This window comes from Saccostrea echinata, unplaced genomic scaffold, assembly GCF_033153115.1.
Source record: "Saccostrea echinata isolate AGI-Se365-2 ecotype Australia unplaced genomic scaffold, CSIRO_AGI_Sech_v1 ptg000002l, whole genome shotgun sequence".
Lineage (NCBI taxonomy): Eukaryota > Metazoa > Mollusca > Bivalvia > Ostreida > Ostreidae > Saccostrea > Saccostrea echinata.
Window position 1 is genome coordinate 1,950,235 of NW_026889751.1, and position 26,695 is coordinate 1,976,929.

A 26,695-nucleotide genomic window follows, 5' to 3' on the forward strand; every position below is an offset into this window, starting at 1 on the left:
GTTACAAAACGTTGATTACATTTTCTTTGATTTTTTTCGTAGCGAAGTGTCGTAAGCTATGATGTCATAATTGAGCAGTTGTGAGAGACGTCATAGCTAAGCAATTTTGAGATTGAAAAATGTAAACAATGGATTTTAACAACAAATTGGAGAAACTTCAGCAGTTTTTTTTTAAATAAAGTCCGTGTCAGGATGGTTTGAATACATCCTATAAGAGGGGTATTTTTAACACTGTCCTTAAGGGAAGGAAAATCTCGAGTCTTTTCAAGGAGAAAAATAGTACTGTGAAAAATACCATATTTATTTATAATAGATAAATTACAGCTTTTCACTGTTTAAAAAGTGCTTTTATAGAAACCACAAAATATCTAAATGATAAATGAAGAAATTAATATATATTTATATGCATAATATTATAAAGTTGTTGGTGATGAAGAATATATATATATATCATCATCATCAGCAGCAGCAACAATAACTGACAACATTATGAACTGTTTAACCGTAAAGATTTTGATTGCGATAAACATCATTTAAGAAAGAAAAGAAGGCGTATAACATACATTTATTATAAAGAACACGGTATTAGGGATGGATTAAGCTTTTGTCGGTAAGATAATTCAGGTAAAACGAGTAACAGTGAAACCATGACGTTGAAACAAGACCTTGTACTATGAGTTTTTTTTTCCTGTAATTCTTTTCTTCGCTGTCTAGTAGCAACACCCGCTATTTTTTTCTAGCTGTGTATTTCAAATATTGCAAAATATACTTCTATAAATATATTAAGATACTAGTGTGTATTTTTAGTCCATTCCAGGAAGCCAATATTGTCCACATTGTTAGCATTTTCAAAAACATACCACAGGATTAAATGTTTATAATAAACTTCTTGAAATGAAGGACCCCTTCTGTAAAAGCATTAGATGATCGGTATTGAAAATGAATTAAAGCTATCACAGAGTGTTTAGATGGATTACTTGTGTCAATAATAAATCAGATTTGATATAAAACTTTCAAGTGACAACCAAAATGTGTGTAGATATGACAATATTTACTTTGATATCAAATTGTGCGGTCTTTCCTTCACGGGGACCATATTTTATGCCTGTTTGGTATTTCTGGTATTTTGCAAATGACCTTGTATGGATCTAGTTTTGAATTACTTCCCTTGTTTGACGTTTTTCTTTTTGACGTTTACTAGGGTGTACATTTAAAGCGATTTGGAATGCGCCCTTGATTAGTCTGAAACATCTTTTGTCTCTTTCTAGACTAACATTACCTGCAAGGGAGGGGCTTTAGCATTCTTGTTTCGCTAATGATTGTCAATGCAAAAGTACGCTCTGATAAGAAATGGTGTCTTTAATAAATAAGCAATTAGTTTATAAAATTGTCCGCTGTCACCAAATTAGCTCATATACATTCGTTTGATATTTCTTGACATTCTTTCTGTCTCAAGAAGAGCGCGGGGAATTCTGTTTAATCAAATGTTAAACATGAGTATTTGATGATCTTTAATTAAATACATGTCGGTTATAAGGTCGATCACAAAATCAAAAAATCATTTGTCATGGCTTCTTGTGTTTATTAATTGATAATACTATGCCGATATTTTGATTTTGTCTGTATTGAACTCTTTCGTGAAAATAAGAAGGCATCCCTAGCCACTGTTGAATATCTCGTGTTGGGTATGCAGGCAATGTTTTCTTGGTTTAAATAACAATAAATAAATATTGAAATTAAAAAGCAACAAACTTTAAACGTCGATAGAGTATTTATTGACAGAGGAGTCCAAGTTGGCAGTTTAGCCTTCGACATCTAATGAGCCAGGTTGATGAATCTGCACTGATTGCTCCATAGTTAGTCGTGGATTCTCTGTAACTAGATCGACGGAGTCTTTCAAATCATTTTTATGAATCATATATAAATTAGTTCCTTGGTTTAATTGTGGAGTAATATTTCAATTCCAAGTGTGCTTTATTCGCTGTGAGGGTCCCCAGTTCGCCCTTGTATGTGGTTAAGGAATAAAACGGACAATTCGCCTTAGGAGAACTCGTACAGGTTAGTGCGGTCAAACGTTGCATGTGTTATTTGTATATACAGCAAGAAAATGATTCAATCTTGTTTCATTTTTTTTCAGATTTCAAATACAACATTGTTTGCTCATTTTTTTATACAATGAAAAGTAATTTGTGGCCCTTTCCTCTCCATGCAAGACGCAAACCTTGAAGTAAATATAATTCAATTTAAGCGGGATATTGAGATTCAGAGATTGGCGCGATTTTCTTTTTTTTTTTTTCATTGAAAACAAAAGCCCCGCCTTTCGGTGGGAGTAAAATACATAAATGGCACAATGAAAAATGTCAATTTACGATAAATGTTTTAGTATGATGGGTTCTTTAAAAATATTTAATTTTGGGCACAAAATACAGCTCAGTGGGCTATGCTAAAGTTAAATAGTCATTCATCTGGTATTGATGGAGGAATACTTTAAGTGAATATATGTGAGAAATTTTAATGTGCAGTTCACCAGGTAAGTTTACCTGTAAATATATTCGTCTTTTAACGATAAGATGTTATTATAAGCGCTCTTTTTTATTTGAGTTTTTATTGTTTAAAATTTAGATTACTTTAAAAAAAAAATCGTTGAGTCGTTTTTTTTTTTTTTATATAAAAAAGGAGTATGTCTTAATTTGAGAATCAGCAGAATATTTCTGTTTTAGAACTGTATGACTTCTTATCATGACTTAGCAAGAATCGATATCCGTAGTAAAAACATGAACTACTTGTTAAAATCGGAATGACTTCTTCTAAATAGGATTATAGATATCGAGGCAGATTGTTATTGTCCGAATGTTTGTAAAAATTTATGTAATTTATACCCCGGTTAGCTGAAATTGTCACAGGGAGTAGAATTGGGCACTCAACTGGAACGTGCGATCGGAGATTACCAACATGTATTCATAGCGGTCCAACATCTGTTTAATTCAGGCAATGCTTCATAAACCGGGCTTTATATATATTAAAGAAATGTACAAAAAATGTATTATCTATGTTAAACTAAGCACACATTTTGACGAGGAAATATTTGTTACTTTTATTTAATGTTGAGAATTTCATATCTAAATTTCATTATTCATGATGTAAAAGGTTGATTTTTTTTAATTCTTAAAACGACAGAGTCACATATTCAAATGATTACGTCTATCCATTTAACAACACTCGTCAAAATAAAAACTTTAGTCAAATTCTTTAAATTTCACACGTAAGAAATTGCATACAACTTTAGAAAACGATACATTTTTAAAATTATATTTAACTTTTTACTGTCGGAAGGCATGCACCTATATTTCAACTTCTCTAATGGCAAATATCAGAAGATACAATTATACAATATTTCAACGGGGATATCTTTCCACGGTACATTTATTAAATGTTATTTTGTATTCCGTGTTAAACACAGGGATGACACTTAATATCATTAGTTGACATCAAATAAATTCTACAAAAAAAAAGCTGTCTTTAGCAACAAGAGCTCGAATGTTCTCCAGCTGTCAGAAAAGGCTTATAAAGAAATGAGTGGCAGATTCATATTTTGATAACCTAACGATATGACTGCGTGCTTTCAGAATTCACCACATCTCTTATCCCGTGTGTATGGGAATAGGTGTCTCGACTTTCGAGAGAAAATTGTACTCCATAGCATAATTGATTATTAAAATAACACACTACCTTTCATCAGGTGACAACCATGAAAATGAGAAAAAAAATGGTCCCTATTTTTGTCTTTGGTAACGTGTATCTTCTGTAATTTTAGTAACATTTCTTAATGAAGCGTGGTCATTCTCCTTCGGTTTAAAAAGCGTAACCGGTAATTTTGGCGTTTATCCGTCATCCTACCCCTATCCCTATTTAGGAATTTAAACCCCTCCACATAGCATGCAACTGGCGGGATTCCTTAAAATCGTACTTTGTAATTCAAGGTGATTTGGAAGAAGGAGAAAAGACGCCTATAATGCTTTATGTCATCCTACCCGGCCTACGTAACAATCTCTCTGAATACATCATTATTATCCAAATAATACCCGATATTGTTACAAAATACACTTATATTATATTTCTATATCTCCGCCTTGATAAGGAGATGTGTAAAAATGTCACATTTCTACCCCATGCCGAGGAGACCGGACCAATTATTTTGTGGGGATATTGGAAACATCTACAGTTTTGCTTTTTGTGCTCTTTGTGATGTATCGTTCACAATCTCATATTAATCATGGGTCTCCGGATACCACCCTCCTCGAATAATCCCGCTAACCTTAAGAATGTTGGGAACCTTTGATAGTTCCCATCTTTCTGATCCAGGATTTTGACGGTGTCTTACTAGGAAGCCTCTACTTTAAGAATGAGACAACCCTTGCTAATCATAACCCGATATAGATAAACTCTTGAAGGGTTCACATATCATGTTTTGAACAATAAATGAAATTCCATGCGTTTGTTTTTAATGTCACAAACACAATAAAGTCTGAACGTGTGAATCAATAGTTCTTGAGTGATAGCTATACAAGGCATCTCAAACATATATAGTAAATCTAAGGGCCATGAATGCCTAGTTAACTGATGCCAGAGGCTTCGAATTTTGAACAGAAGACATGTTGAACAATTGAATTGTCTCTTCCGTGAATTGTTTTGCTGTTAATTAATGACATAGACATTTCATTATTACTTCCTTACAAATTGAATTTCTAATGTTTGATTGACCTGAATTCTCATTTTAAAGTTTGGTCGCAAATATGCCGAGTCATTTTTTTTTTCAAATTGTCATTCCATCGTCAAAATTTTCAAATTTAATAATATTTATACTACAGGTTTAGATGTCATGCAGGCTGATGTGCGATATCACTCCTTTTGAACTGTATGCTATTGCATATAATTATGTGTATTCTTTGAAGATAAGGATTTACACAATGATATAAATAATTAGGCGTTCAGAGATCGTGCATAAATATATTGATATGGAACTTCTCCAAAATATCATTAAATTTCTAATCCAATTTATGTCAGATTTTTAAAGTCTCTAACTTCTTGGCTTTAAAGACATTGTAATATCTTGTTATATCAACAGATAAATCCCAGGAAAGTGAATTTATATTTATTCAGACAAAATAAAACCCGAACATAGGACCAGAATCGGATCTGTTATGCTGAATATCGATGAATGGAAATCTGTGAAGTCATGGATAATCAATCAATTCTTAATTAAAGTGATGGCGGCTCTTTCAACATGGGACCCACGATTTCTGACCTTTTGTTTGTCCGGAAACATAAAATTAGAAACATTTAATACGTGACGTCATTGGTGAAGATGGAAACCACGGCTTTAGGACTTACTGGTTTGTTATCCAGCAAGCTGCTATTTTGGAATCATTACTATGGCTTGTGGTATATGGTTCATAATACTCCACGCCCTCGTCAACACTTTGTACTATCGAAATGGCTTTGAAACCAATTTGGTTTTGCCTGTTATTTACATACATAGACAGCTTAAATTATTAGTGAATAGTGATACGTTTATAAAACAAATAGATGTCTTCTTTATAGCAGTGTTACTGACCTTGTGTACGCTAAAGCCTAAGGTTAAGGTTTTTTGGGAAAAAGAGACTGGCCTTCAAGATATAGATTTCAACATGATGTCTTGCTGCACTGATGCTCTAAAGTTAAGGTACCAAGAAAAAACGGAATAGGGAAGGGAACCAAGAAAATACGGAATAGCGATGGGAACCCCTGAAGATCTACCCTTTGTAGGGTCTCCTGGAACATAGGCGTCAGAAGGGGGGGGGGGGCTTAGCCCCTCTCCCCCCACTTTTTTTTTTCAATGTATTGGTACTGAAAGAGTTCAACCCCCCCCCCCCCCACACACACACACACACGAAATAGAATTTTCGGGTCTGGACAATTTTCAATTTTCCTTTTTTTTCCTTGGTTGTCAAGTTTTGAAATTTTTTTTCTCTTTCAATTAGCCCCCCCCCCCTCCCTTTCAATTTGTTTCTATGTAGATCAACGAGTCTGTATTTTTTTTTTGTTAATAATGAATTATTTTTTATCTGGTTCTGCCTTAATTTATATTTATTATAAATATTTTTTTCTTCTTCAAATTGTAAATAAAAACTGGGTCGATGTAAAGTGTAAATCACCTTTTTTCCATTTGCGTGAAGTCATGAAAATAATTATAGGCATTACATGAATCCTATTGATAAAATCATATCGCAGAAAAAAACTATTTACATTAGTCATTGTTTTCCCGCCTTTATCTCATACTGACGGTGCATGTGACATGATACAATATGTCTTTACTGAATCCTCCTCTTTTTTTCATAGAGCCAACCCCCAAAGTCACCAAAAGAAGATGGAATTTCTGAAATGGACAATGTCGTAGTGTTAACCGGAAGAGCCTCAACCTACACACTAGTTATGGCACATTGGAAAATTGAAACTATCTTATCAACTGTTACTGGAGACTATATGACCAGCATCTGTTAGTACTGATGATTTTAATACAGTGATGACTTCCTCTTTTTCTTTTGGACGTCTTGATGGCAGCCACAAGAAATTTTAGATGACGCAACCTAAGGTAGGAGATTATTATGTAATCTAAGTAAACACTACCAAAAAAGAACCTCTTTACACGTTTGAAATTCCTGAAATGTGCAAGATCATTTACATGCTTTTTATAAGGCCTAAGTGTTGTCAAATACAGGTATTGGCATTGGGTGTTTTTCGTTTATACCTGACTTTGGAATTCCCGAGTGTGTCAATTGGGAGACTGATATCATATGGAATGACAGATTTAGCACGATAATATTGTTAATCCGTTCTAATTACTCTAACAAAATAGCTTGATTCGGTCACCTCCTCTCGGCTTATCAAATATCAAAATGTCAAGACTTCGACAAAGCTAGAGATATACATAGTGCTGGCGTAAACGTCTAGAATAAATGTGTAAGGGAACAGGTGGTGTCAACTACGTGTAATAAATAAATAATAACAGGCCGATTAAACAGCTGCAAATTTTAATGCAAGCCCATAGACCTACAATATATAAAAATAAAATTTCAATTTCAAATAGCAAAATTTAAAAGCCCTAAAATATACTTATATGTTCACTAGTGCTTTAAAATATTTAGATATTGGATCTGAAACGCGATCTTTGTCGGTGCAGCATATCAATTGCAGAAATCGGTTTTTGCATTGAATAGTAATCCTTTGGTATGGAATTCCACTAATGTATCGATCGCGAAAGACTACCCGTGACATAACTGTTTATATACTGTGCTAGATGACATTATCCGGTGTACACTTAAGACGTTAGTGGCTGATAAACTTTAAATCAAATGCTTACATTAAATACCTTTTGATCTCGCAAGTCATGTTTGAAATAAGCTACAAAAGGCACTTTTGCTCTCGATTCAACATGCTTGAGAGTGTTCAAATTCTTGTAAACATAAATGACGCCCTTTAATAACAGTCCAAAAATACAAGTACCCCCTATTAAGATGATCTTTTACAAAAGGTCTGCGGTGAGCATCATGGAGAACAGGCGCTGGTCGATCAATGGTCAGATGCCAATCAGCCTTCTTAGACTGGTCAGACAGATATCGATTACCATCTTAATATTTTGTTCATAATCTGAGAGAAATTGATGACTCAAATGGATACTGTGCGAATTGATAACTTCTATAAATTTTTACGTACCAATGTTGATCACGTGAGAAATGGTGCCCTTTTAACGCAGGCGCAACTGATGCCGGTAGGTTTCTGATGTCAGATCTATCGGTATTTGCACATGGTTGCTTTTTTATACTCATAAACAGGACTTATGCATATGCGTTATCTATTTTCATGGAAGGATATATTGAATACAATGTATTGCCTTTCCGAGCAAAACTGGCTCACTAGTTCAAGTAAGTCCTTTAATTTTTTTTTTTTTGGAAATAATGAAGCGATCACTTATAGACCAGATGTATGGATAAAGAAATATATACAAAGTAACAAACACTTCGACTCGATCATATATTGATTTAAGGACAGAAAAGTCAGTTCGAACATGTGTCCTTTAACTTTACCTACCACAGTTGTTTCTCTGTATCGTTGTTTCATAATTTCAATTTTATGCGCTAAACCCTTTTGCTTCCTTTGCAATCGTACCAACATTTTTTTTCTTTCCTATTTAATTCATCTTAATTCACGAATTCGTAAATTTGAAAAGACCATGAAGCACGTTTTAAATGTAGACTATATAACAGAATTCACTACTTTCAATTGAGAAAAGTAACAATGCTATTGGGAAGTGTTATTTTTATACCTATTAACAATGTTCATATTTATAAAGCCCCACTGTTTTATGGCTATCAAAGCTATTTTTTGGAGAAAAACCACTGTAACCTCAATAATGCAGTGATATTTAAGAATAAGGAGCATCCTTAAGCTCGCCTCCTTGGAGTTCCAATATGCCCCTTGTCTTTCACAGGAGTTGTATTTTCATGTAGTCGCTACGGTTGATTGAAAACAAGCGGTGTGAAAATGGGGGAATCTGGAAATCTCAAATCCAATGCAAAATCTGAACTAATGAAATGTATTCAATAGGAACAAAAATGTTTCGTGTGGCATCGCAGCGTGTAAAAAAAGCATGAAGAGTGAAAACGGCAATTATAATGATAGATTCAGCGGCTCGGGAACCAAGATACGGGCCTTCAAATGTGAGCAACATTGAATTTCATCATCTAGTATTGAATACTGTGAGGAATTTTTTTTTTTAAAAAAAGTTGAGCTAAACTTCTGAAATTTGATTCTGTGTTAAGTGTTTCGACTTCGACATTAAGCATACATTTAAAGCTAAGACTGACTTTGTCTCTGAGCATGTCTTTTCAAATCCTCCTACCGCCTTATGATAATTGCTTCAGCTTTGCATCGAATACGGTACCCAAAACTTGTCATTTATTACACTCATTAAATTACTGGTAAATACGAAAAGTATTCCTTGAAAATTAGAACTGTCATATAAATTAAGTTTATTTGTATTAATTGTGCCCTGTTTGGAGTAACATTTTTTTTGGTATTATGGAAGATGTATTCCAGTATTGCTCTACGGTGGATAACACTAACTATAAACAATAAAAAGACGAAGACTTTTAGAATGAGAATATAATGGGACGTCATCAAAATTTCAAAAAAATGAAGAAAATAAATATCTCATTAAAATCATAGATCTCTCGTAGAAGTAACATTCATGATCTGTGCATGTAACTGTTTATGCGAATTCTACAACAGTGCCCATGACATATGAACATGAATTCAATAGCAATTTCACCTCAAAGATTATGCAAGCTATTTTTAAAATTGGTAGTTTAATCAAGAAGAATGAGGAATCACACATTTGTGACCAATGATACATGATTCTAATAAATGCAAACTAGATGAAGCAATCCTAGATTAGCTTATATATTAGGCATGGCAATTTTGTATACTTCTAATACTATATATATATATATATATATATATATATATATATATATATATATATATATATATATATATATATATATATATATATATATATGTATGTATGTATGTATGTATGTATGTATGTATGTATGTATGTATGTATGTATATGTGTGTGTTTATAATATAATCCCTCAAAATGCTTAAGCATCATTCCAAATGTAATTTGATGAAGTATTGCGAATCAGCAAAAGCTCTTTATTTCACCTTCTATAATAATGCAAAGCATTACATCTTCTGCTTTTAAATTTTACATCAAACAAAATGATAAAGTTTGCAAAATCTGCTTGACGTTGAAAGTGAAAACCAATCTTTCTTAAAGCCCTAAAATCATGTTTGCCCAAAGTAAAGTCTCTTTCAGCTTAGAAGAGAACCATTTTAAAATATGACATTGACTCTGGACTTTCAATCGAACATTTGACCCGATGGCAAGGACTGCTCTTTTTTTTATTAATTAAGAAACAATTTGATATTAACTAATGGCAAAAAAGCGAAAACACTAAAATTTTGACGGTGACCCTAAAAGACACAAAATCAATCAATGTATCGAGACTTTATCGATGAAACACAAAATAAAACGATGAGGTTCAACTATGTTTTGTTTAAGGGGTTGTTACCCTTTTTTGTATAATTACGTCATTTTCTAGGCGGAATGGTATTCCTTAATCATTTGCCCAATTTGGCTGCTTAGTTTGCAAGTTTATCTGTGGAAGTTTGTTCACATTCCACGTAAAAATGATGAAAAATACATTTATCATCTGTCCCACTTCAAGTTCCTTCTTGATGTAGCATAAACATTTTTCAAAAATGAAATTTCTGACATTCTTAAAAATTATACATCAATTTTCACTCTTAAATTTTTAAAGATATTTTGAGCATCTCTCATTGAAAATATTTTCTTTGACGGGTGTTGAAAAATATAGAGTAAATTAAATACCTACTTTTTCACGTTTAAAGTACATGTGCTACATGGCTTCGTATATTATGTTTGAAGAAAATCTAACGCGGAAGAAGAACTCGATATCTATAAAAGTTACGGAACTTGTCAATTCCAAACGGAAACGTTATCATAATCGACTAATAAGCCGTTCAACTCTCCAGTCAAAATCTTATAAATGTCAAAGATGCTCTTTGAAAAGAAAGAAGAAATACCCGATAAAGCATATGCCTTTGAGACATGCAAGCCCCAAAAAATTAATTTTAGCGGAAAATCATGCGGAAAGTTATTTATTGACAATAAACCATAAGATTTCATCATTGGGCCAACAAAAAATCTTCTTCAGAGGATGATTGGATTGTATAATTCCATTACACCTTACAGCTCAAATTGGTGATTCTAACTTAGGTCGATAGTGAAGAGTCCAAATTTTACACAATGTGGAACCACCACAACCATGTAGAAAAACAAGAACTTAGACACTGAATTGTGTAATACAAGCTGTTCTCGTTTCTTGCGGGAGTAGACACACTGCCTTGAACTAACAACAAGAATTGCAAAAGAGACATCGCGACGCTGGAGAAAGTGATTCATGACCAAAATTACCCGTATCATCCTCCAACTATCTGGTACAATATGAAAAGTGGGGATTTATTTTTAGGTTGAATGAAACCAGATCGTGTTTTAAGAATGCCCAAGTCAATTTCATGCATGCAAGATATCAGTTACTCTGTAGAGACCGAAATGTTTTACTATGTCACGACAACATATATAATACATTGAACTAGTGATCTTAGACTTATTTGAACACTTGCTTCCTAGAAGTTCCATATAAGTAATCAAGGAGAAAAAATTTCGATGGAAAATTCTATAAGAACACAATTTTTTATTTAGAGCTTTTTCCCCCCTTTTTTCCTTTTCTTTTCTTTATTCTTTTTTCTTTCTTTCTTTTTTTTTTTGGTCTTACAATTACGTGTTGAATTGGACTATAGTACATTAGCTGCTTGCTACAAATTCGCCGAAGAATCCTCGAGGGTGACAGCAGATTATGGACCATAGACAGAAATGATGCATGAATTATTTATTTATAAATTGATCTAATTCTAAGGGAAATCCTTCGATTACTTGGTCTTAGACTGTCTTGTAAATGGATCCGTCTTGTAAATGGATATTGGTTTGGAGACTAATTAGACAACTCCATGATTCAATCCCAGACTTCAGACGCAGAAGATTGCTTCAAAATATCTGACACATTCTTAATTTGTGCAAGGTTTTGCACAGATTTTATGACGCAAAGATATGACAGAGTAGCCATTAATCATGTGGACTCGTCATACGATGCCTGCAATATTTAAAAATCAAGTTATGTAAACCAAATCATTATTTCCAAATATTATTATCCGTATTGTAGAGGTTTTTGACAGCCTTTACAATGTATGTGTATGATTCGTATGTAATATCCTATGGAAAATACACCTTGATCAATATCTTAAGAATATGAATCGAATTGTTTTTTTCTTACATTACACTGACTCTAGCACTTAAAGTGTGAAAACCTATTGTAATAAAATCATTTTGACTTTCGTAATAAATAATGTGAAAAAAAAAATGCTTTGACCATTAAAAAACCTGTTTTCTCCAATGGCCAATCAGTATTACAACTATTACGACTATTAGTCTCCGCTCATTTCATAAGTGAATACCTCTAAATTTTATTTTGCGTCTAAGAAAATAAAACTTGAATAAGAGTCATTAGTTATTTCATTTTAAACTGTTTAGCTTTGTGACAAGCATTAAAACACTTTCTTTAATGTGGTTTGTATACAAACAAAAAATGCACTCGTTCACGTCACGAGGAAAAACAATAACTTTTAAAAGATAAAATCAACATAACGTTAAATAATATCTGAAGGCAAAATTTGACATATCTTGGTTTGACAAAGTTCGTGTTTCAGTTGTCCTAACAAAAATGTGAAGTATTCTCACTGATAGTACGATTGTGAAGGTTCTATTGTCGCTTAACCTTGAGAAAAATGCATTTGTATTGTGATCGGGTGCGTTATCTTGTACGAAAGTGTTAATCATGCAAAATATTACACGAAATGTCTTCACTAAAGTATCGTTATAAACAATATTCCATACATCTAAAAGGATTAAAATTAATTTAACAACAATGGACCTATATATGATGACGGTATAATTAATTTATTTTCTTGTCAAGAATGTTATTAACATTGACAAAACTCTTACCCATTTCATTAAATCAACGAGTTTTGTTGATTTACGGCTTTTTCTTAGTATGCGTTTATTTTAAAGACATGTTAATGTTATTTAGAGCGAAGAGAATCTATCATGGAAATAATTAAAACAGCTCTTTCTTTAATTAATAAGTTATCCAGTTGTATATTTGTCCTTCAATAAAAACAGTGCTCACATTTCCTATGACCTCTCAACTCCTCTTGAACCAGGCGCCATTTCCCCCATTACTTGATGTTACGGGGTGGAAACTAACTTGGTGTGGCATCAGTGAGATATTCATTTCAATGAAAGGTTTAGCAGCGATCAGATTTCCCTGCTGGTCAGGAAGATTTCTTCCTTACCACCTAAGGTCACACGGTCTCTTTGGCGTGTAGTCAGGAAAAAGTACTCAGTAGTGTTATTACAAGTGTATATTACAAATCTAAAGCGTCAAAACAGTGGTAGCGTATCAATTTATTGTACCCTAATTATACTCAGACGGCTAAGTCGGCTGTTTATACCTCCTCCTGACGTTTCTGGCGTCGGCCAGTCGTCTTGGAAACAGGTGAACAATACTCTTACCCAAGAAGATGTAAAACAATGCAAGAGTTTGGTTCTTTATGATTTTACTCACAGTGATGTACACATGTTACCACGGCTTGTCACTGTATATAATCTTTTTTCTATTTGGTGCTTTCAGTTTTTAAATTAAGTCTTATAAATGTAAAAAATAAAATAAAATAAAATAAAATCATAAAATGAACAAAACTTCGATTCATGAATGAAAAGAAATAGGGAATGAATTTTTTTCTACATCTTCGATTCTTAAACTTCTAATACAGTATTAATCAATTTTAGCATGCCCTCAGCAACTAGAAGGCAAATGAAAATGGAATAATAGGTGCTAGAAGATTTATATTTTTGTTCATTTATGCATGCTACGTAGTTTGTACACAGCCCACTAACTTTCTGTCCGACCAATCGCCTCGTACTTAACAGAGGCGCTGTACTAGGGAGCTTTCACGCGCTATTCCCTCGCTTGATCTAGAACATGAAACGCCAACCATGTGGAAACTTCTCCTTATAGTAATTTGTAAGTTATCAATTATTTATCTTTGATGAGCTTTTCAATAATTACTTTCCTGGGGTAAAACACTTCTAATTTTGCATAATTAAAACTAAGAAGAATAAAAATGGTACCCGAAATTCGGATTTTTTCTGTACATTGTATTTAGGTAGGGATTCGAAAGTAGAACTTATTGTAAGCATTGATTATAACTTTTTAGCACAATTGGAGTAAAAAAAAAAACATGTGCTTTTCAAAAGGAGGTGGTGCTTTTGTGACATAAAGAATGGTTTTCGAAAATGTTCTTTCTGCGATTGGATTAAATCTTAACACTTTATGAGATAATAAACCCACCACGGATTTTAGAAAAATCAGATCATATCGTTTATCAGCGAAATAAACTTCTTTTTTCAAGGAATTACGATATTGATTCCTTATTTTTTTTTTTTTGCTTGCACGAGTAAAGCAATTTGTGACAAGACAAATCTGTGAAAAAATTGGACGTTTGTTCCACCTGAGTATCGGTGAAGTTTTTCTTGACGGATGAAGCTGATGCAGCAGTGAAGCGATGTCGACGGGCGGATTACAGCCGACTTTCTCCACTTCAAGAAATTAGTTCAGATTAATGACAAATTTTATCGCCTCATACGATCGTCAAAATTTTCTTGCATCCAATTGTCATGCGAGAGCTCTCAACACTGTTTTGATTCAGGATGTTTAAAAATAGTTCGTTCGACTTTCTTAAATTTGTGTTCAATATGAAATATGTGCTCATACTTGGAAGTTTACATTTTCAATGTGTCATTCGAAGTGGAGTCCATTTATCAAGCTTTTATAGCACACAATTTTTGAATGACCACATTGTGATGTATTTGCGGAGAACGCAACAATGACCTGAAATAAAAGGCTAAGGTATTCCTTCTTTTCTCTTACCTACACAGTAATAATTAATCAGAATAAAAAAACCTGCGACAATAGAGTATAAACCAATGACTTTTGGTTCGCGTAGCTGACACTTAAATAAATTATAAATAATGTCTTTCTTCATTCATATTCATTGTAAAGAAGGGGGTTAATGGCAGTTTCTTCGTGAATGTTTGTACATCACATGGTTTTTCTACAACCACTATCCATTTTTTTTTTACTTTAAACAAAAAAGCAGCGTAATTGAAGACACAGAAACAATAGCATAGGCTATACAAGACATCATTTTTTGCAGTTGCATAGATAAATAGCTGCAGGATGGTAAATTGTGATCCCCCGAGGTTCGTGTTTTTCTCCTCAGAAGCGAGGCAGTTCTTGTATATCGAGATGATTAGTTTTTCGTACACTGATATTGAATGGACCACCTGTTTCTCTAAATCTAAACTGTATACAGATCTATCGAAACATTATCATTGACCATTATATGTATTTTTTTCTCTGCTCCATTTACCTGGAGCATTGTCATTCATTTAACTTTCACTGCACAATTAACTAATTACTACTACCTCTTGTTCGGTGTTCATTCAATTGCTGCCGACAGACTTAAGAAGAGAATGCCTGCTGTGTAGAAATATGTAACATACACCGCTTTTTGAGAATTCATTGAGATAGTAGAAGATATGAATTAAAAAAAATACTGAAATATTATCTCATGTTGATTACTTTGAAAACAAAGCCCATTTCACTGACTTCAGTTTATATTATCATTTTGAATGAAGTGTTGCATTTATTGATGTCTAATTGCATAAATAATTTTATTCAAAAGCACATCTTTAAGAAGTACTCATTTGTCAATTTTTTTCCAAATGGAAAATACAAACAACTCCTTGTGCCATGTATATCGACAGCATATTGTTAAATATCAAATCAAATCATATCATTTAGAAATATTTTTTTTAAACATGCATTTTAATTTAAAATTTCCGTTAAACAATTGAGCAGTCGGTTTTAAGATTTAAACTTACACAAAATTTATTCCTGTTGATGTCTTTTTAGGTCCACCATGCCACGGTTGCTGGATAAGGCAAGATATATAATATTGTTGCTTCTGTATACAACACTGGGTGTGCAGGCGGAGGACGAGTTTACGTTTGGCGACACAGAAACCCGATACTTTTATCACTCCAAAATTCTCCCAGAGAAAAAGGAGGTGAAAGCATACCTTCTTCACAACAAAACAGAAAAGTAAGTCCTCTCACACAGCGCTCAGATACCAACTTATGCCCTTTACTGTTCCTCGCAATACTAGTACTAGATATTTGATCATTTTTTTGGATTTGGAATTCTAATGATTTTTTAAGTTTCATCCTTGTCTCCAATTGTGCTTTATTCATGAGTTTAAAAATTTAAAAGAGTTAAACTTGTCATCTTTGATTCATCCTCACTTGACATTTTGTATTATTTGCTACAAATTAGAAGTGCTTGTTCTTTTATATTTAGACAAAAATTAAAAACAAAAACAAACAAAAACAAAAACAAACAAACAAACAAAAACTAAAACAAACTTTGCAACATGATAAGTGGCTTGGAAGAAATAACGATAACAAATAACAAAGGCTCGTTGCATTCTTGTAAAGATTAATTTGGTTAATTATAGAGAATAAAACATCCAAAAATAGCATGTTCTTCATTCATGACAAAAACTGACAATTTTAAAACCTGCTGGCCCCCGTTTGCTCGCCAGTAATGATGTATATATTTACTTGCAGGTTGTAAGTATGCCCTTAGATCATTAAATGTAAGGTTGGAAATACAGTCATTTGGGTAAATTTTGAAGTCTGTTTTATTAGTCCCTTGCTGGTAGAAAGTAGTTGCTTTATTCACATCTCTGCTTTTTTCATGAAACCTTATTATACTTCGAGTTTTGCTTTTTCTTCCATGGTGGCTTTTTTAAAACCAATTTTTCGGCTTTCTGTGTATGTAAACTATACTGGTTAGCCACGCAATTTAATGCGCTTCATTTAATAAAACATTTGCGTGCATGTTTGTTTTTTTTTTTCTTTTGGAACGCAAGGATGAAACAATCTTTTGTAAGTAAAAGTTTCATATCAACCCAACTGAAATTTACAGCTTAACCTTACTAGAGTGTTTTGTTTGAAAACCATTGCTTTTTGTAGCATTGTGCAAGTAATAAAACCATTTGTAGAAGATAATTTTGATTTATTTATATTTAACCGTTTCATTAAACATTTATATTTAATTCCTTTCAAACATACCCATGTATTACACACATAGCCTCTAGTCCAGCTTTCCAATGAGTAAGCATTTTTTCTTGAATTAAAGGGATTATAGCATGTATGTTAGCATAAATTTGACCGGAAGCCATATATTCATGTAAATGTTTCAAATTCTGAAATCAGAGGCTATAATCTGTATTATATAAAGACATAGTGAGGGGCATAAGTTGACATTTTTTCTTGTGTGCATGTTTTTAAATTCCATACTTCATGCTCTCTGACGCTTCTTGAAAGCCTCTGGAGAATTTGTTAGGATATATGCTTTCTCAGACATTTTATTATACAGGAATTCACTAAAACAAACGACAAAGTGAAATATACAATCTTGTTACAAATTGACAAGTCGAATTTCAGCAGGTATTAATTCCAGATGGAATGTTGTGCAGATAATCTTTAAATTGTGACTTCTGAAATTGAATTCTTCATTTAAAAGAAACAATTCTAAGAAGCTTCCTGAAATCCTTGTTTAGTTAGCAATCAAAATATCATCAATAGTTATTTCAAAGAAATTGTTCCCCCAAAAAGCATTACTTAATGTTAACTTAATGTTATATAATCCACGTCTGTTTAACGAAAACGAGTGAGTGAAAATAGAAAGATTATACTTAATGTGGTAACTAAGTATTTCGATGATTAGCGAAATATCCGCGCTGTAAAACAAAACGTATGCCTCTGAAATATAAACTTCGGTAAAATGTTTCTCAGTGGTTGGTGCATCTTCAAAGAGCAAGCACAATATAACAGATAAATGGTTATCTCTGCAGAAAGCGAATGGAATTGTCCGCAGTAAACAAAGTCTTAACTCTTCAAAATACAGTCGAAAAAAATCATTGTATGACGAATGAAAACTTTTCAGAGACAGCAAATTGTTTCTCGGTGCTTAGTATTAAAAAATAAAGAATAACGTTCCGTGTGATTGTTGAGAATACATGTTTGATCCTTATTTAAAACAAGAAGTAAGTTGATGGTACAGACAAGGGAAGCTGCTAATACTAAACCTTGACATAATGCGTTCTCATTACGGTAGAGTATTAGTCAAATGTTTTCTTGGGCAAGAGACCAATCTCGATAACTTGACGGTAGTGTACATAAACTCGCGTGGTGTAGGTGTATGCTTAAAGCTTACACATCTCTGCTCTATGTCCTCAATATCTCCAGGGGAGATAGGTGGCTGGGAAAATTTGAGCTCTTTGCATGACCGCTTCTTTACACTACCATTTCAAGATTATATGCTTTGCGTGTGGATTTTTGAGAAGTCGTTTTATATATGAAGACCAATTAACATTGAGGTTAAATAAAATATCTTTGGAACATCTCAGCTTTTGTTCTCTTTTAATATGACCAATGCCTTCATCAATTGTATGTACTGGTTGACCATGTAAGGCACTTTTATTTCGTGAAGAATTCGTCTATTTCCCCTAATTTTGCTAATTGCATGTTCATATTTCAGGATTCTGTTATGGTTACAATTTGTAATAGAAATCGAAAACGCTATACACGAATTTCACGACGATGTGAAATTATTGTCGGATTTAGGGGCTTGGGGTACATTTTTGCCTTAATAACGTTACACTCTTACGTACATTAGACATTCTCAAATTACCTAAAATTACTTTGTTCAAAAAGCATGCAAAATTGTCTCATTTTCTTTTAAACATCTGTTGGAAAGAATTTTTTTTTTAAATTTTAAATAAGATTTAATTAAATTTGACGTAGTAATCAAAAGGCCTACTGACGTGCATTATTGGTAAAAAGAAATAAATAAAGACGTCTAAAAGACATTTCATCACCTGGTATAATTTGAAAGTAAGAATTTGATCTGCATATAAAACGAAACCCCAAAATTAGGAAATATGAAGCAATGCAGATATAAGAAATCTTATATTGCGATTAAATAAATTTTGCATGGAAACGGGATATTTAGTGACGCATTTTCAGTCAAAAATTCAATAAATCGGATATACAAAAATGTACAGGAAACTTATGAATATTCCTAGGTATTTTTTGCCTGGAGATGGTGCACTTCCATGCAATGTGTGCATAGACTTACGTTTGTGTACTGTAATGCGTTCAGTTTATAATTCAGATGATTAACTTAGATAAATGTAAAACAAAGATGTCAGAATAAGAAAAAAAAATGCTCGACGTGATCTGTTGGAATTCATTAAATACCTGTCATGATCATTTAACCTTTAGATAATTAATTATTGAATAATTGTCTGACTGTGTAGATCATTTCCTATATACATAGATAGACTCTTTGTAGGACAGAATACCCTCAATCTTGTGTACTTTTGGGAGAACGTCATTGGGTACTAAAGAGATTTCTAAATATAATCCTTGAAAAATAAATAAATCAAATATTTATGTCAGTTTAAGAGTAAGATGTAGTCCTGGAGACAACGTATTGTTATTATTTCTGGAACATTTTCTTTGAGAGAACAGTTATTACCGGTTTTATTTATCATCAGTTGGAAAAAGGCAAACCACTTGTTTAGTCTATGGCTTCAATGGAATGACTCTAATCTCTTAAACGTTTATAACAATCCATTGTTCCCAAATTTTAATGAGTTTTTTGCTTGTATTTTCTAATAATTGAAGTCGTTAAAACTTCTTCATGGAATTTGAATGACACTTAATCTTGGCCTCAATGTATCGACAATTTATGTGGAAGTGGCGATATTCAGAGTTCCATAAGAGGCGTTCTCTCAATTTAATCCACATCAGTTGCGAACTGCAGTCTAACTTTTCTTAATTTGTCATTTAAACTCGCCTTAAAGTTAAACACACTTATTGTACATATTTTAAAGATTTTATTAACAATTCATATAAGAAATTTACAGCTAATTTTTTCACATTAAAAGGTGGCTTTATTTGGCTTTCTGTTTAGTCTTCTTGACAAGTATAGAGTGCACTTCATTGACTTAACTAACCAAACATAACTGGACCTTATTGTGTTCGCAAATAAATGGCCTTAAATAACCTTGATTGCAATTATCTAATAAATGAATTTTAATATATAAAACTTTAAAATGTTTGAATATGTTGCACCATGAAAGTGCACATCGTGAACTTCCAAATAAACGGGTTCAAATTTCTATTGCTTCTAGTGTATCGTAAAAACACTTCAATTACACGGAGCTCAATGCCAAGAAATGTTCAGCTAGTTAAAAACGATTTTAGTTACAAGATAAGTCGTACTCTAAGTGTTTAATGGTTAGAGAGTGGCGCGATTTTATTTTCCTTTATTTCGCAGGAAAAGCTAAATCTTGCTCTAATTTCCGACCCGCCGTATTGTCTCTAGCATACAGATTATATAAAACTTTCAATTTATATGAACCTGAAAAAAGTGGGTTTAGATACAGATTTATTCATCTTTCACAAATATGTCTTGTCATCCTACCTAATATAAGTGACACACAAAATGTTTAAACCAATATATATCCACTTAGTTATCTTTTCAATGATAATGCCCGTGGAATTTTGATGAAGTTCTTCAAAATCCTGGGGATAAAACCCATATTCGGTGGAAGAGACCAATCATTTTTTTGTCGAGATCATATGGGGCCGGGGGAAAGATTCGACCAATATCGGAAGCATAGAGTTTCCCCAAACTTAATTGTATATATTTTCATGTATTTATTACGACATATTTCATAGTTAACCAAACTGCGATAAATTTTATTTTCAGAATATTTTTCGTCCAGGGCGAAGATCAGAGGCCATTTTTTCTATCGGTCATTCCTTGTGCCTCCTCGGTAGAGTGGACACTAACTCACAAGAGTGCATCAGAGTACAGCAGTGAGTCCTCAGGTATGAAAGTATACATCAAAACCTTACAAGTATCTTATTTAGAATCTAAACTGCACTTTTAAACACGTTTTTTAATAGCACAAAGTATTGAAATACAGAACAACTTCTCATTTGCAATGTAGCACACTCATAAGATGAAAAAAAGATCTGTATTAGGTTCCATAAATGAGATAATCTTCAACAAGTTCAAATGTTATATTTCTTTTGAGAGACTTTGTCGTGTTTATTACATCATTAATTATGAAGATGTGACGTCACTCACTTAAGGAAATAAGTTTGGCATTGATGTTATTAACCGACAATTCTCCCTCAGTAGTCATGTTAACGATGTAAAACGATGGAGGGCGGTCCGCCGCAGCACCTTATGACTTTAATTTTCATTAAACTTTCTTCTTGACGTAACAGCGACCTTCACCTAAAATGTGTATACCACTGCACTCGTTTTCGTTTTGAACTTGGTTTTCTCCCCGTTTCTTATTTCTTTGGTGGGCTATAAATCATCGTTAATCTCTTTTTACTCATCCCGTATTGTTCACTGTTATGATTGTTGAGAGTTGCCAAGTATATGTTATTATTTTCATATGTGAAAATTATGAAGATGATCTTTTAATTTGCGTCTTTCAATAAGCCCTTTTGCTTCATGACCGAGTTGTCTACACGAGCCGTGCTGGAAGCCAGACATGAACTTGTTATTGTTTAGATTTGCTTTTTTCTAGTTTACTATGGGTCCAAATGTACTCATTACTGGCTCAGTAATAACTATTTAGTCTGTCGTGTATTTTCTTTACTTATATAATAAATACGCTTCCTTTACAAGAATAATATTTATGCTAGAACCACTTTGACCCCCATCAGGTGGAAAGTCGTGGCTTTTTCTTAGTGAGGTTTACGCTACACATAATGCATTCTCTCCTATATTGTGTAGGTACTTGCCCCAGTCGCGTTTTAAACAATGTTTACAATATAAAGATTACACAGCCTTTTAACTCAAGAAGAACCAGTGGTCAGCTAAGTTTTCTGAATAAAAATTTCATCATCTGCGATGCAAACACTTTTCACATTTTCCTATTTCAGAAAGGTTCAGACCCACACCATTCTTACTTTTCAAGAGACGGGGATTTCATCATAACTACTCGAGTTTAATTACGACTTTTAAAAAATCATAATCTGGGAAACCTATTGTTCCCTGATCCTTGATCTTTTGCATGATCTGCATGTATTTCTACAGTTTTATAATAGTGCCATTTTTTTTTTACACTTACAGATCCCCCGAAATCGTCACCAAAGCCAACTGTTCTTCATAAATATACAGGAAGAGGGTTCCACAGCTTCAAATACAATAAAGGCTTACCCGGACTATATACGATAAATATTAGACCTCTCGAGAGTGATACGTACGTGCATCTATATGGTTCTAATAGATTTCAAATAAAAAGTTATCCAAAATTGCCAAAAGACCACACAGTCAAAGTTAAGAAACACAGTAGGAAAAGTTTTACTGTTGAATGGCAATCTAGTCCAGAGGAAACACCATTCGACAATATAATCGAGTATCATATAGCAGTGAACAGGAAACATTCTTTTGACACATTTTGTTCACTAATGTCTCATTACAAGGGTGATCAACGGCCTCCCCTTCCGTCGCCAAATTTTAACTTTTCAGATGAAATCCATCGTGAGCGTGAGTTTCTGAAAAAGGCCAATCCGATCAAAGCGGCAAAAAAGAATGAAATAACTTACAAAGTATTAGGAGTGAAAACTAAATACACATTTAACGGAGCTCGACCAGGACGAAAGTACTTTGTGAATGTATTTGTATATAATAAACAAACTGGCAAAGCCAGCGCATTTAAAAGTTTATTGGTGAGGACTAAACCGAGAAAACCTCGAAAGCGTCAAGGACGAATAAAAAATGGTAGAATTGAAGAACACAAATTTACAAAACCTAAAGAATTGTTGACAATGGAATACAGAGTGAACAAACCCGCCAAGGAAGTGTTGCTAGGTGTTCATGTGTGTGGTGGGAAAATCAGATTTCAAATACGGAATAAAAAGAAGAAGGTGTTTAGTAGGAGAATAAAAAGTTCTAAAGAATTTGTTCTCAAAGACCTCGAGAAAGGTACTTACACAGTTAAAATTAAAGGTTCAAAAAAAGGAGGAGGGGACATACGATTCACTTTAAGTACTAAGAGAAATAAATATAGGTTTCCAAAGTTACCGAAAGACACAAGAGTGACGACACTCAATTCTACGTGTGAAAATGTGACAATTGCCTGGTTAGGGGAAACACAAAGACAGAAATTCTGTATATATAAGACTGAATTATCGGAGGGAGAACGGAATCTTCGACCAAAGCATGACCAGTGTTCCAATGAAATTGACAAAGCCAGTGAATTAGTGTTTTGCAAACGATTTAAGAATCACAACCAGCAATTGTTACGTGAAACTATAACTGGACTTAAAGCAAATAGCAATTACACAATTGATGTTGTTGTTAAACGAAATGGAAATTCAAAATTCTTCTTACGATATGACAGTTTACATATAAAAACTGAAAAAACGTGTTGAAAAGAATTTTGATGTGACGTGTGCAAGAAGGATGCGTTTGAATGTTTATACTTGGTTGATAGAAAAAGTCATTATTTTATTTGGAATTATTAAGGTGCAGCATTGTTTATAAGTGATTACTGGATTTTTTTATGTAGCAGCTTGTTACATTGCATGCTGGACATTATGATCTACTGATACTGACATTGTGTGACAGATTATAATCAACTTTTGACAATGCTATTTTCTCACTTTAACAATATTTTTTCTTTAAATTATGGAAAAAAAATTGCTCTGAGTTTTTATTAAATTTATAAAAATCTTATTTAGAAATTATGGTTCAGTAATCAGTCTCAAATGTAACTACTTGTATGTTAAAAGATTACGTAATATTATTGTCAATCAGTTTTCAAATAGAAGCTGGGAAGGTTTACATGACAAATATAAGTGAGCGAATGTAAGTGAGCTTGTTTATTTATTTGATTTCATTTAATTTATATAACTCATAGATGTTGAATAGGAGACTTCAAAGTGGCTGTGATGTTCTGTATATAAATGTGATATTTTTCGGCATTTTGTTGAATCACATTGCCGAGTTACATTCTGATCTTACTGTGAGCATCACATGTACAACAATACTTACAAAGTGCTTTGAAACATTTTTTTGACATTGGATGAATGGATGGGAGTTTGTCAGTGCAATGATAAATGTACTTTATAAACGTCAATCTATTATTTTTGGTGCTATATTTGTTTAGATTTTTTTCATGAATTATCGCCACAGGTAGACAAAAAGGGGTAAATGTTCAGTAATAATAATCTCATTTTTAAGTGAAAGATGCTGCCGGTGTTAAACTAGTTATCTTTATTAAAGTCTTGTAAATATGTGCATGATCTTTGACACGAAATCATGTTTGGTGTAATAAGATAAGAATATGATGAATTCAGAATTTGGCACTTTCGGAATCTTTCAACAGTTAACAAACGATGCATTTCAGGAAGACGATATTTTTATCAGAAATCTTTATCCTGATATTCGAAGAATGTTAACATTTGGCCTGAAGATTATTGGGGGATTGATGATAATATGTCTCGGACAAAGACCTAGCTAGTTTCCTTGTGACTGTAATGCACCCCATTTAGTTTTCAACACAAGAAATCCTACAGTAGCTCTGATCTGAGAGCCTGTAATGAAAAGACTTCGTTACTTCAGTATTTGTTATATTTTGTTATATATTTATTACACAAACAGTATTCTGTCTTTTTATATTTCTCCCTTGAAATCTCAAGTTTGCATTCTTTAAAATATATATATATATATATATATATATATATATATATATATATATATATGAATTTTTTTCTGATTAATCGATAAATGTGGGACACTAACTCTTCATTGTTACATGACAAGCTTGCTTCCTTCAATTCAGAATTACAGTGTGCAAGTGTATCATTTGTAATTTTATTTCATTACTTGAAGTAACTTGGTTTTGCGCATGCTCAGCTAAGTATAATCACGCTTTTTATAGGCATTTTATGCAAATTAAAAAAAATGAGGTCCCGATCGCTGTCATGTTTCTATTTGTTTTATATTTAATATTGATACATTCAGATATGTTGTTGACAATAAAAGAGTAACAAAATCTTACCTTTTTTTTATCATTATTATTATTAAACGGACTTAAATCATGTAAATGAGCATCCAGTTATTGACACTTCATTCAGTTGAACGAGAATGAAGTGAAAAATTTCATTACCCAGTTCTTCGGAGGGTCACAAAAAAAGAAAGAAATGAATGTCACGAAAATAATTTTAAAAAACTTGACTTACATCGTTTATTATCACAGAGAAATTGCTTTATTGAGTGTATACTCGATAAAATTTTAATTGATGAATTAAACAGCTGATAGACATTTATGTGAAAATTAGTGAAGAGACAGACATTTAAAGAAATCAACACCTGCTCGGGAAGTAAAATAGTCTTTTTCCATAATAAAAATTTCCCATGTGCTCACTGTACAATGTCGAAATCATTAATCAATCAACTCTTTTCCACCTGTAAAGAAGTTGTCATACATTTATGGGAAATGTTTAAAGGATAAAAGGGCTCTTCTATCGCTTAGGTAAAATTTTTCTCAGATGTTTAAGGTAATTACTATAAGACTGTTTAATTAAAATATTACTTCATAAAACAAATTTTGATATTAGAGTATTGGCATGATGAAAAGTTGGAAAAATATGTATAGAAATGCGGAAAATTCTTCCGGTTAGAAGTTATTTCTGATGAGATCTAAGAAAAATAAAGTCGTAGAACGGTAGATATAAAAATTAAACAAAAAATATGAATAACCATTACTCCAGCAGATCACTTTTGCAATACTCTCACGTTCTCTTAATTGGATCCGCAAAGTAAAACCGTATAATTAACCTAAAGATACATGTTCATAGTCTGATATACACAAGAAGGGAAATGTGATTACCTTTATGTAGGTTTCATAGTGAATTTGAAAAGGATATAGCTGATGTTTTATTAAAAGTTCATTAATAATGACCAAAGCCCTTAGGACCAGATACTTTCAGAAGACGCTATTTTACAAAATTTAGAACATTCTTACAATGTTTTTTTTCTGATTATAAAGTAGATCAAATTTATCATTGATTTTTTTAAAATAAAATCAATGTTTGCAGGGAGAAGGAGCTATAGGTAAATATCCAATTTATTCAATTGTTCAATGTAGTTTCGAATAAATGGGAAATCATGTGAGTGCCTTTGTCTTTCATGGGAACTTGATAATACATCGAAATATCGCAATACTGAAGGAAAGTGTGCTTCCTCGATGGGGTTTATTGGAATATAATAATATTTTCTACAAAAAGTCGTCAGGTTTAATTCGAGAATGCAAAGTAAGCAACAGAGACAAATAAACTTTTCAATCATAATAATCATCGAGGAAAAGTTCTGTAATTTTTCAGTAAAACATTTATTGATACCGGTATAATGTTGAAAGTATAGTGAGATCAGACCTTGTGCGTTTCAAAATACATGTATGTCCATTTAATAAGAATTAGATTTTTCCCACTTTCAGTATTAGCATCCTTTCTCCTATGCCCCTGGTTTTATAAGGGTCGATTGCAACAACCTTAGAGAAAGACAATCTCAATTTTGTAGAAGAACACTGCACCATGGGTATTTGTAGCGAACGAGGTAAGTGAATTAAACCTCTGACGCAAGAATGGGTAAAAATACATAATATTGTCATTGTCAATCATAATCGGTGATAACTGAAGTAAATTTGGTTGCAGTTTTTTGC

The 26,695-nt window shown here is 32.7% G+C and overlaps 1 protein-coding gene across 5 annotated transcripts; it reads left to right on the plus strand.

The window, feature by feature from the left end:
• The first annotated feature begins 1,813 nt into the window (after positions 1–1,813).
• On the plus strand, positions 1,814–25,032 carry LOC133204907 (protein NDNF-like). Of its 5 annotated transcripts, none has more exons than XM_061340659.1 (5): positions 1,814–2,058; positions 6,379–6,631; positions 15,781–15,969; positions 20,713–20,834; positions 22,099–25,032. In XM_061340659.1, exons 3-5 carry the CDS (start codon positions 15,788–15,790, stop codon positions 23,400–23,402), a joined length of 1,608 nt encoding a protein of 535 aa, XP_061196643.1. In that variant the 5' UTR covers positions 1,814–2,058; positions 6,379–6,631; positions 15,781–15,787; the 3' UTR covers positions 23,403–25,032. The 5 variants fall into 5 exon arrangements, with proteins under 5 accessions (XP_061196643.1, XP_061196662.1, XP_061196651.1 ...); XM_061340678.1 differs by lacking the exon at positions 1,814–2,058 and adding an exon at positions 2,493–2,530; XM_061340667.1 differs by lacking the exons at positions 1,814–2,058; positions 6,379–6,631 and adding an exon at positions 7,653–7,961.
• The last annotated feature ends 1,663 nt before the right edge of the window (positions 25,033–26,695 follow it).

Bases quoted from the DNA above. Each gene is read 5' to 3' on its own strand.
- LOC133204907 (XM_061340659.1), top strand. From the start codon at position 15,788: ATGCCACGGTTGCTGGATAAGGCAAGATATATAATATTGTTGCTTCTG. The intron at 15,970-20,712 runs GTAAGTCCTCTC...TTTTATTTTCAG, and splicing joins CTTCACAACAAAACAGAAAA to AATATTTTTCGTCCAGGGCG. The intron at 20,835-22,098 runs GTATGAAAGTAT...TTACACTTACAG, and splicing joins GTACAGCAGTGAGTCCTCAG to ATCCCCCGAAATCGTCACCA.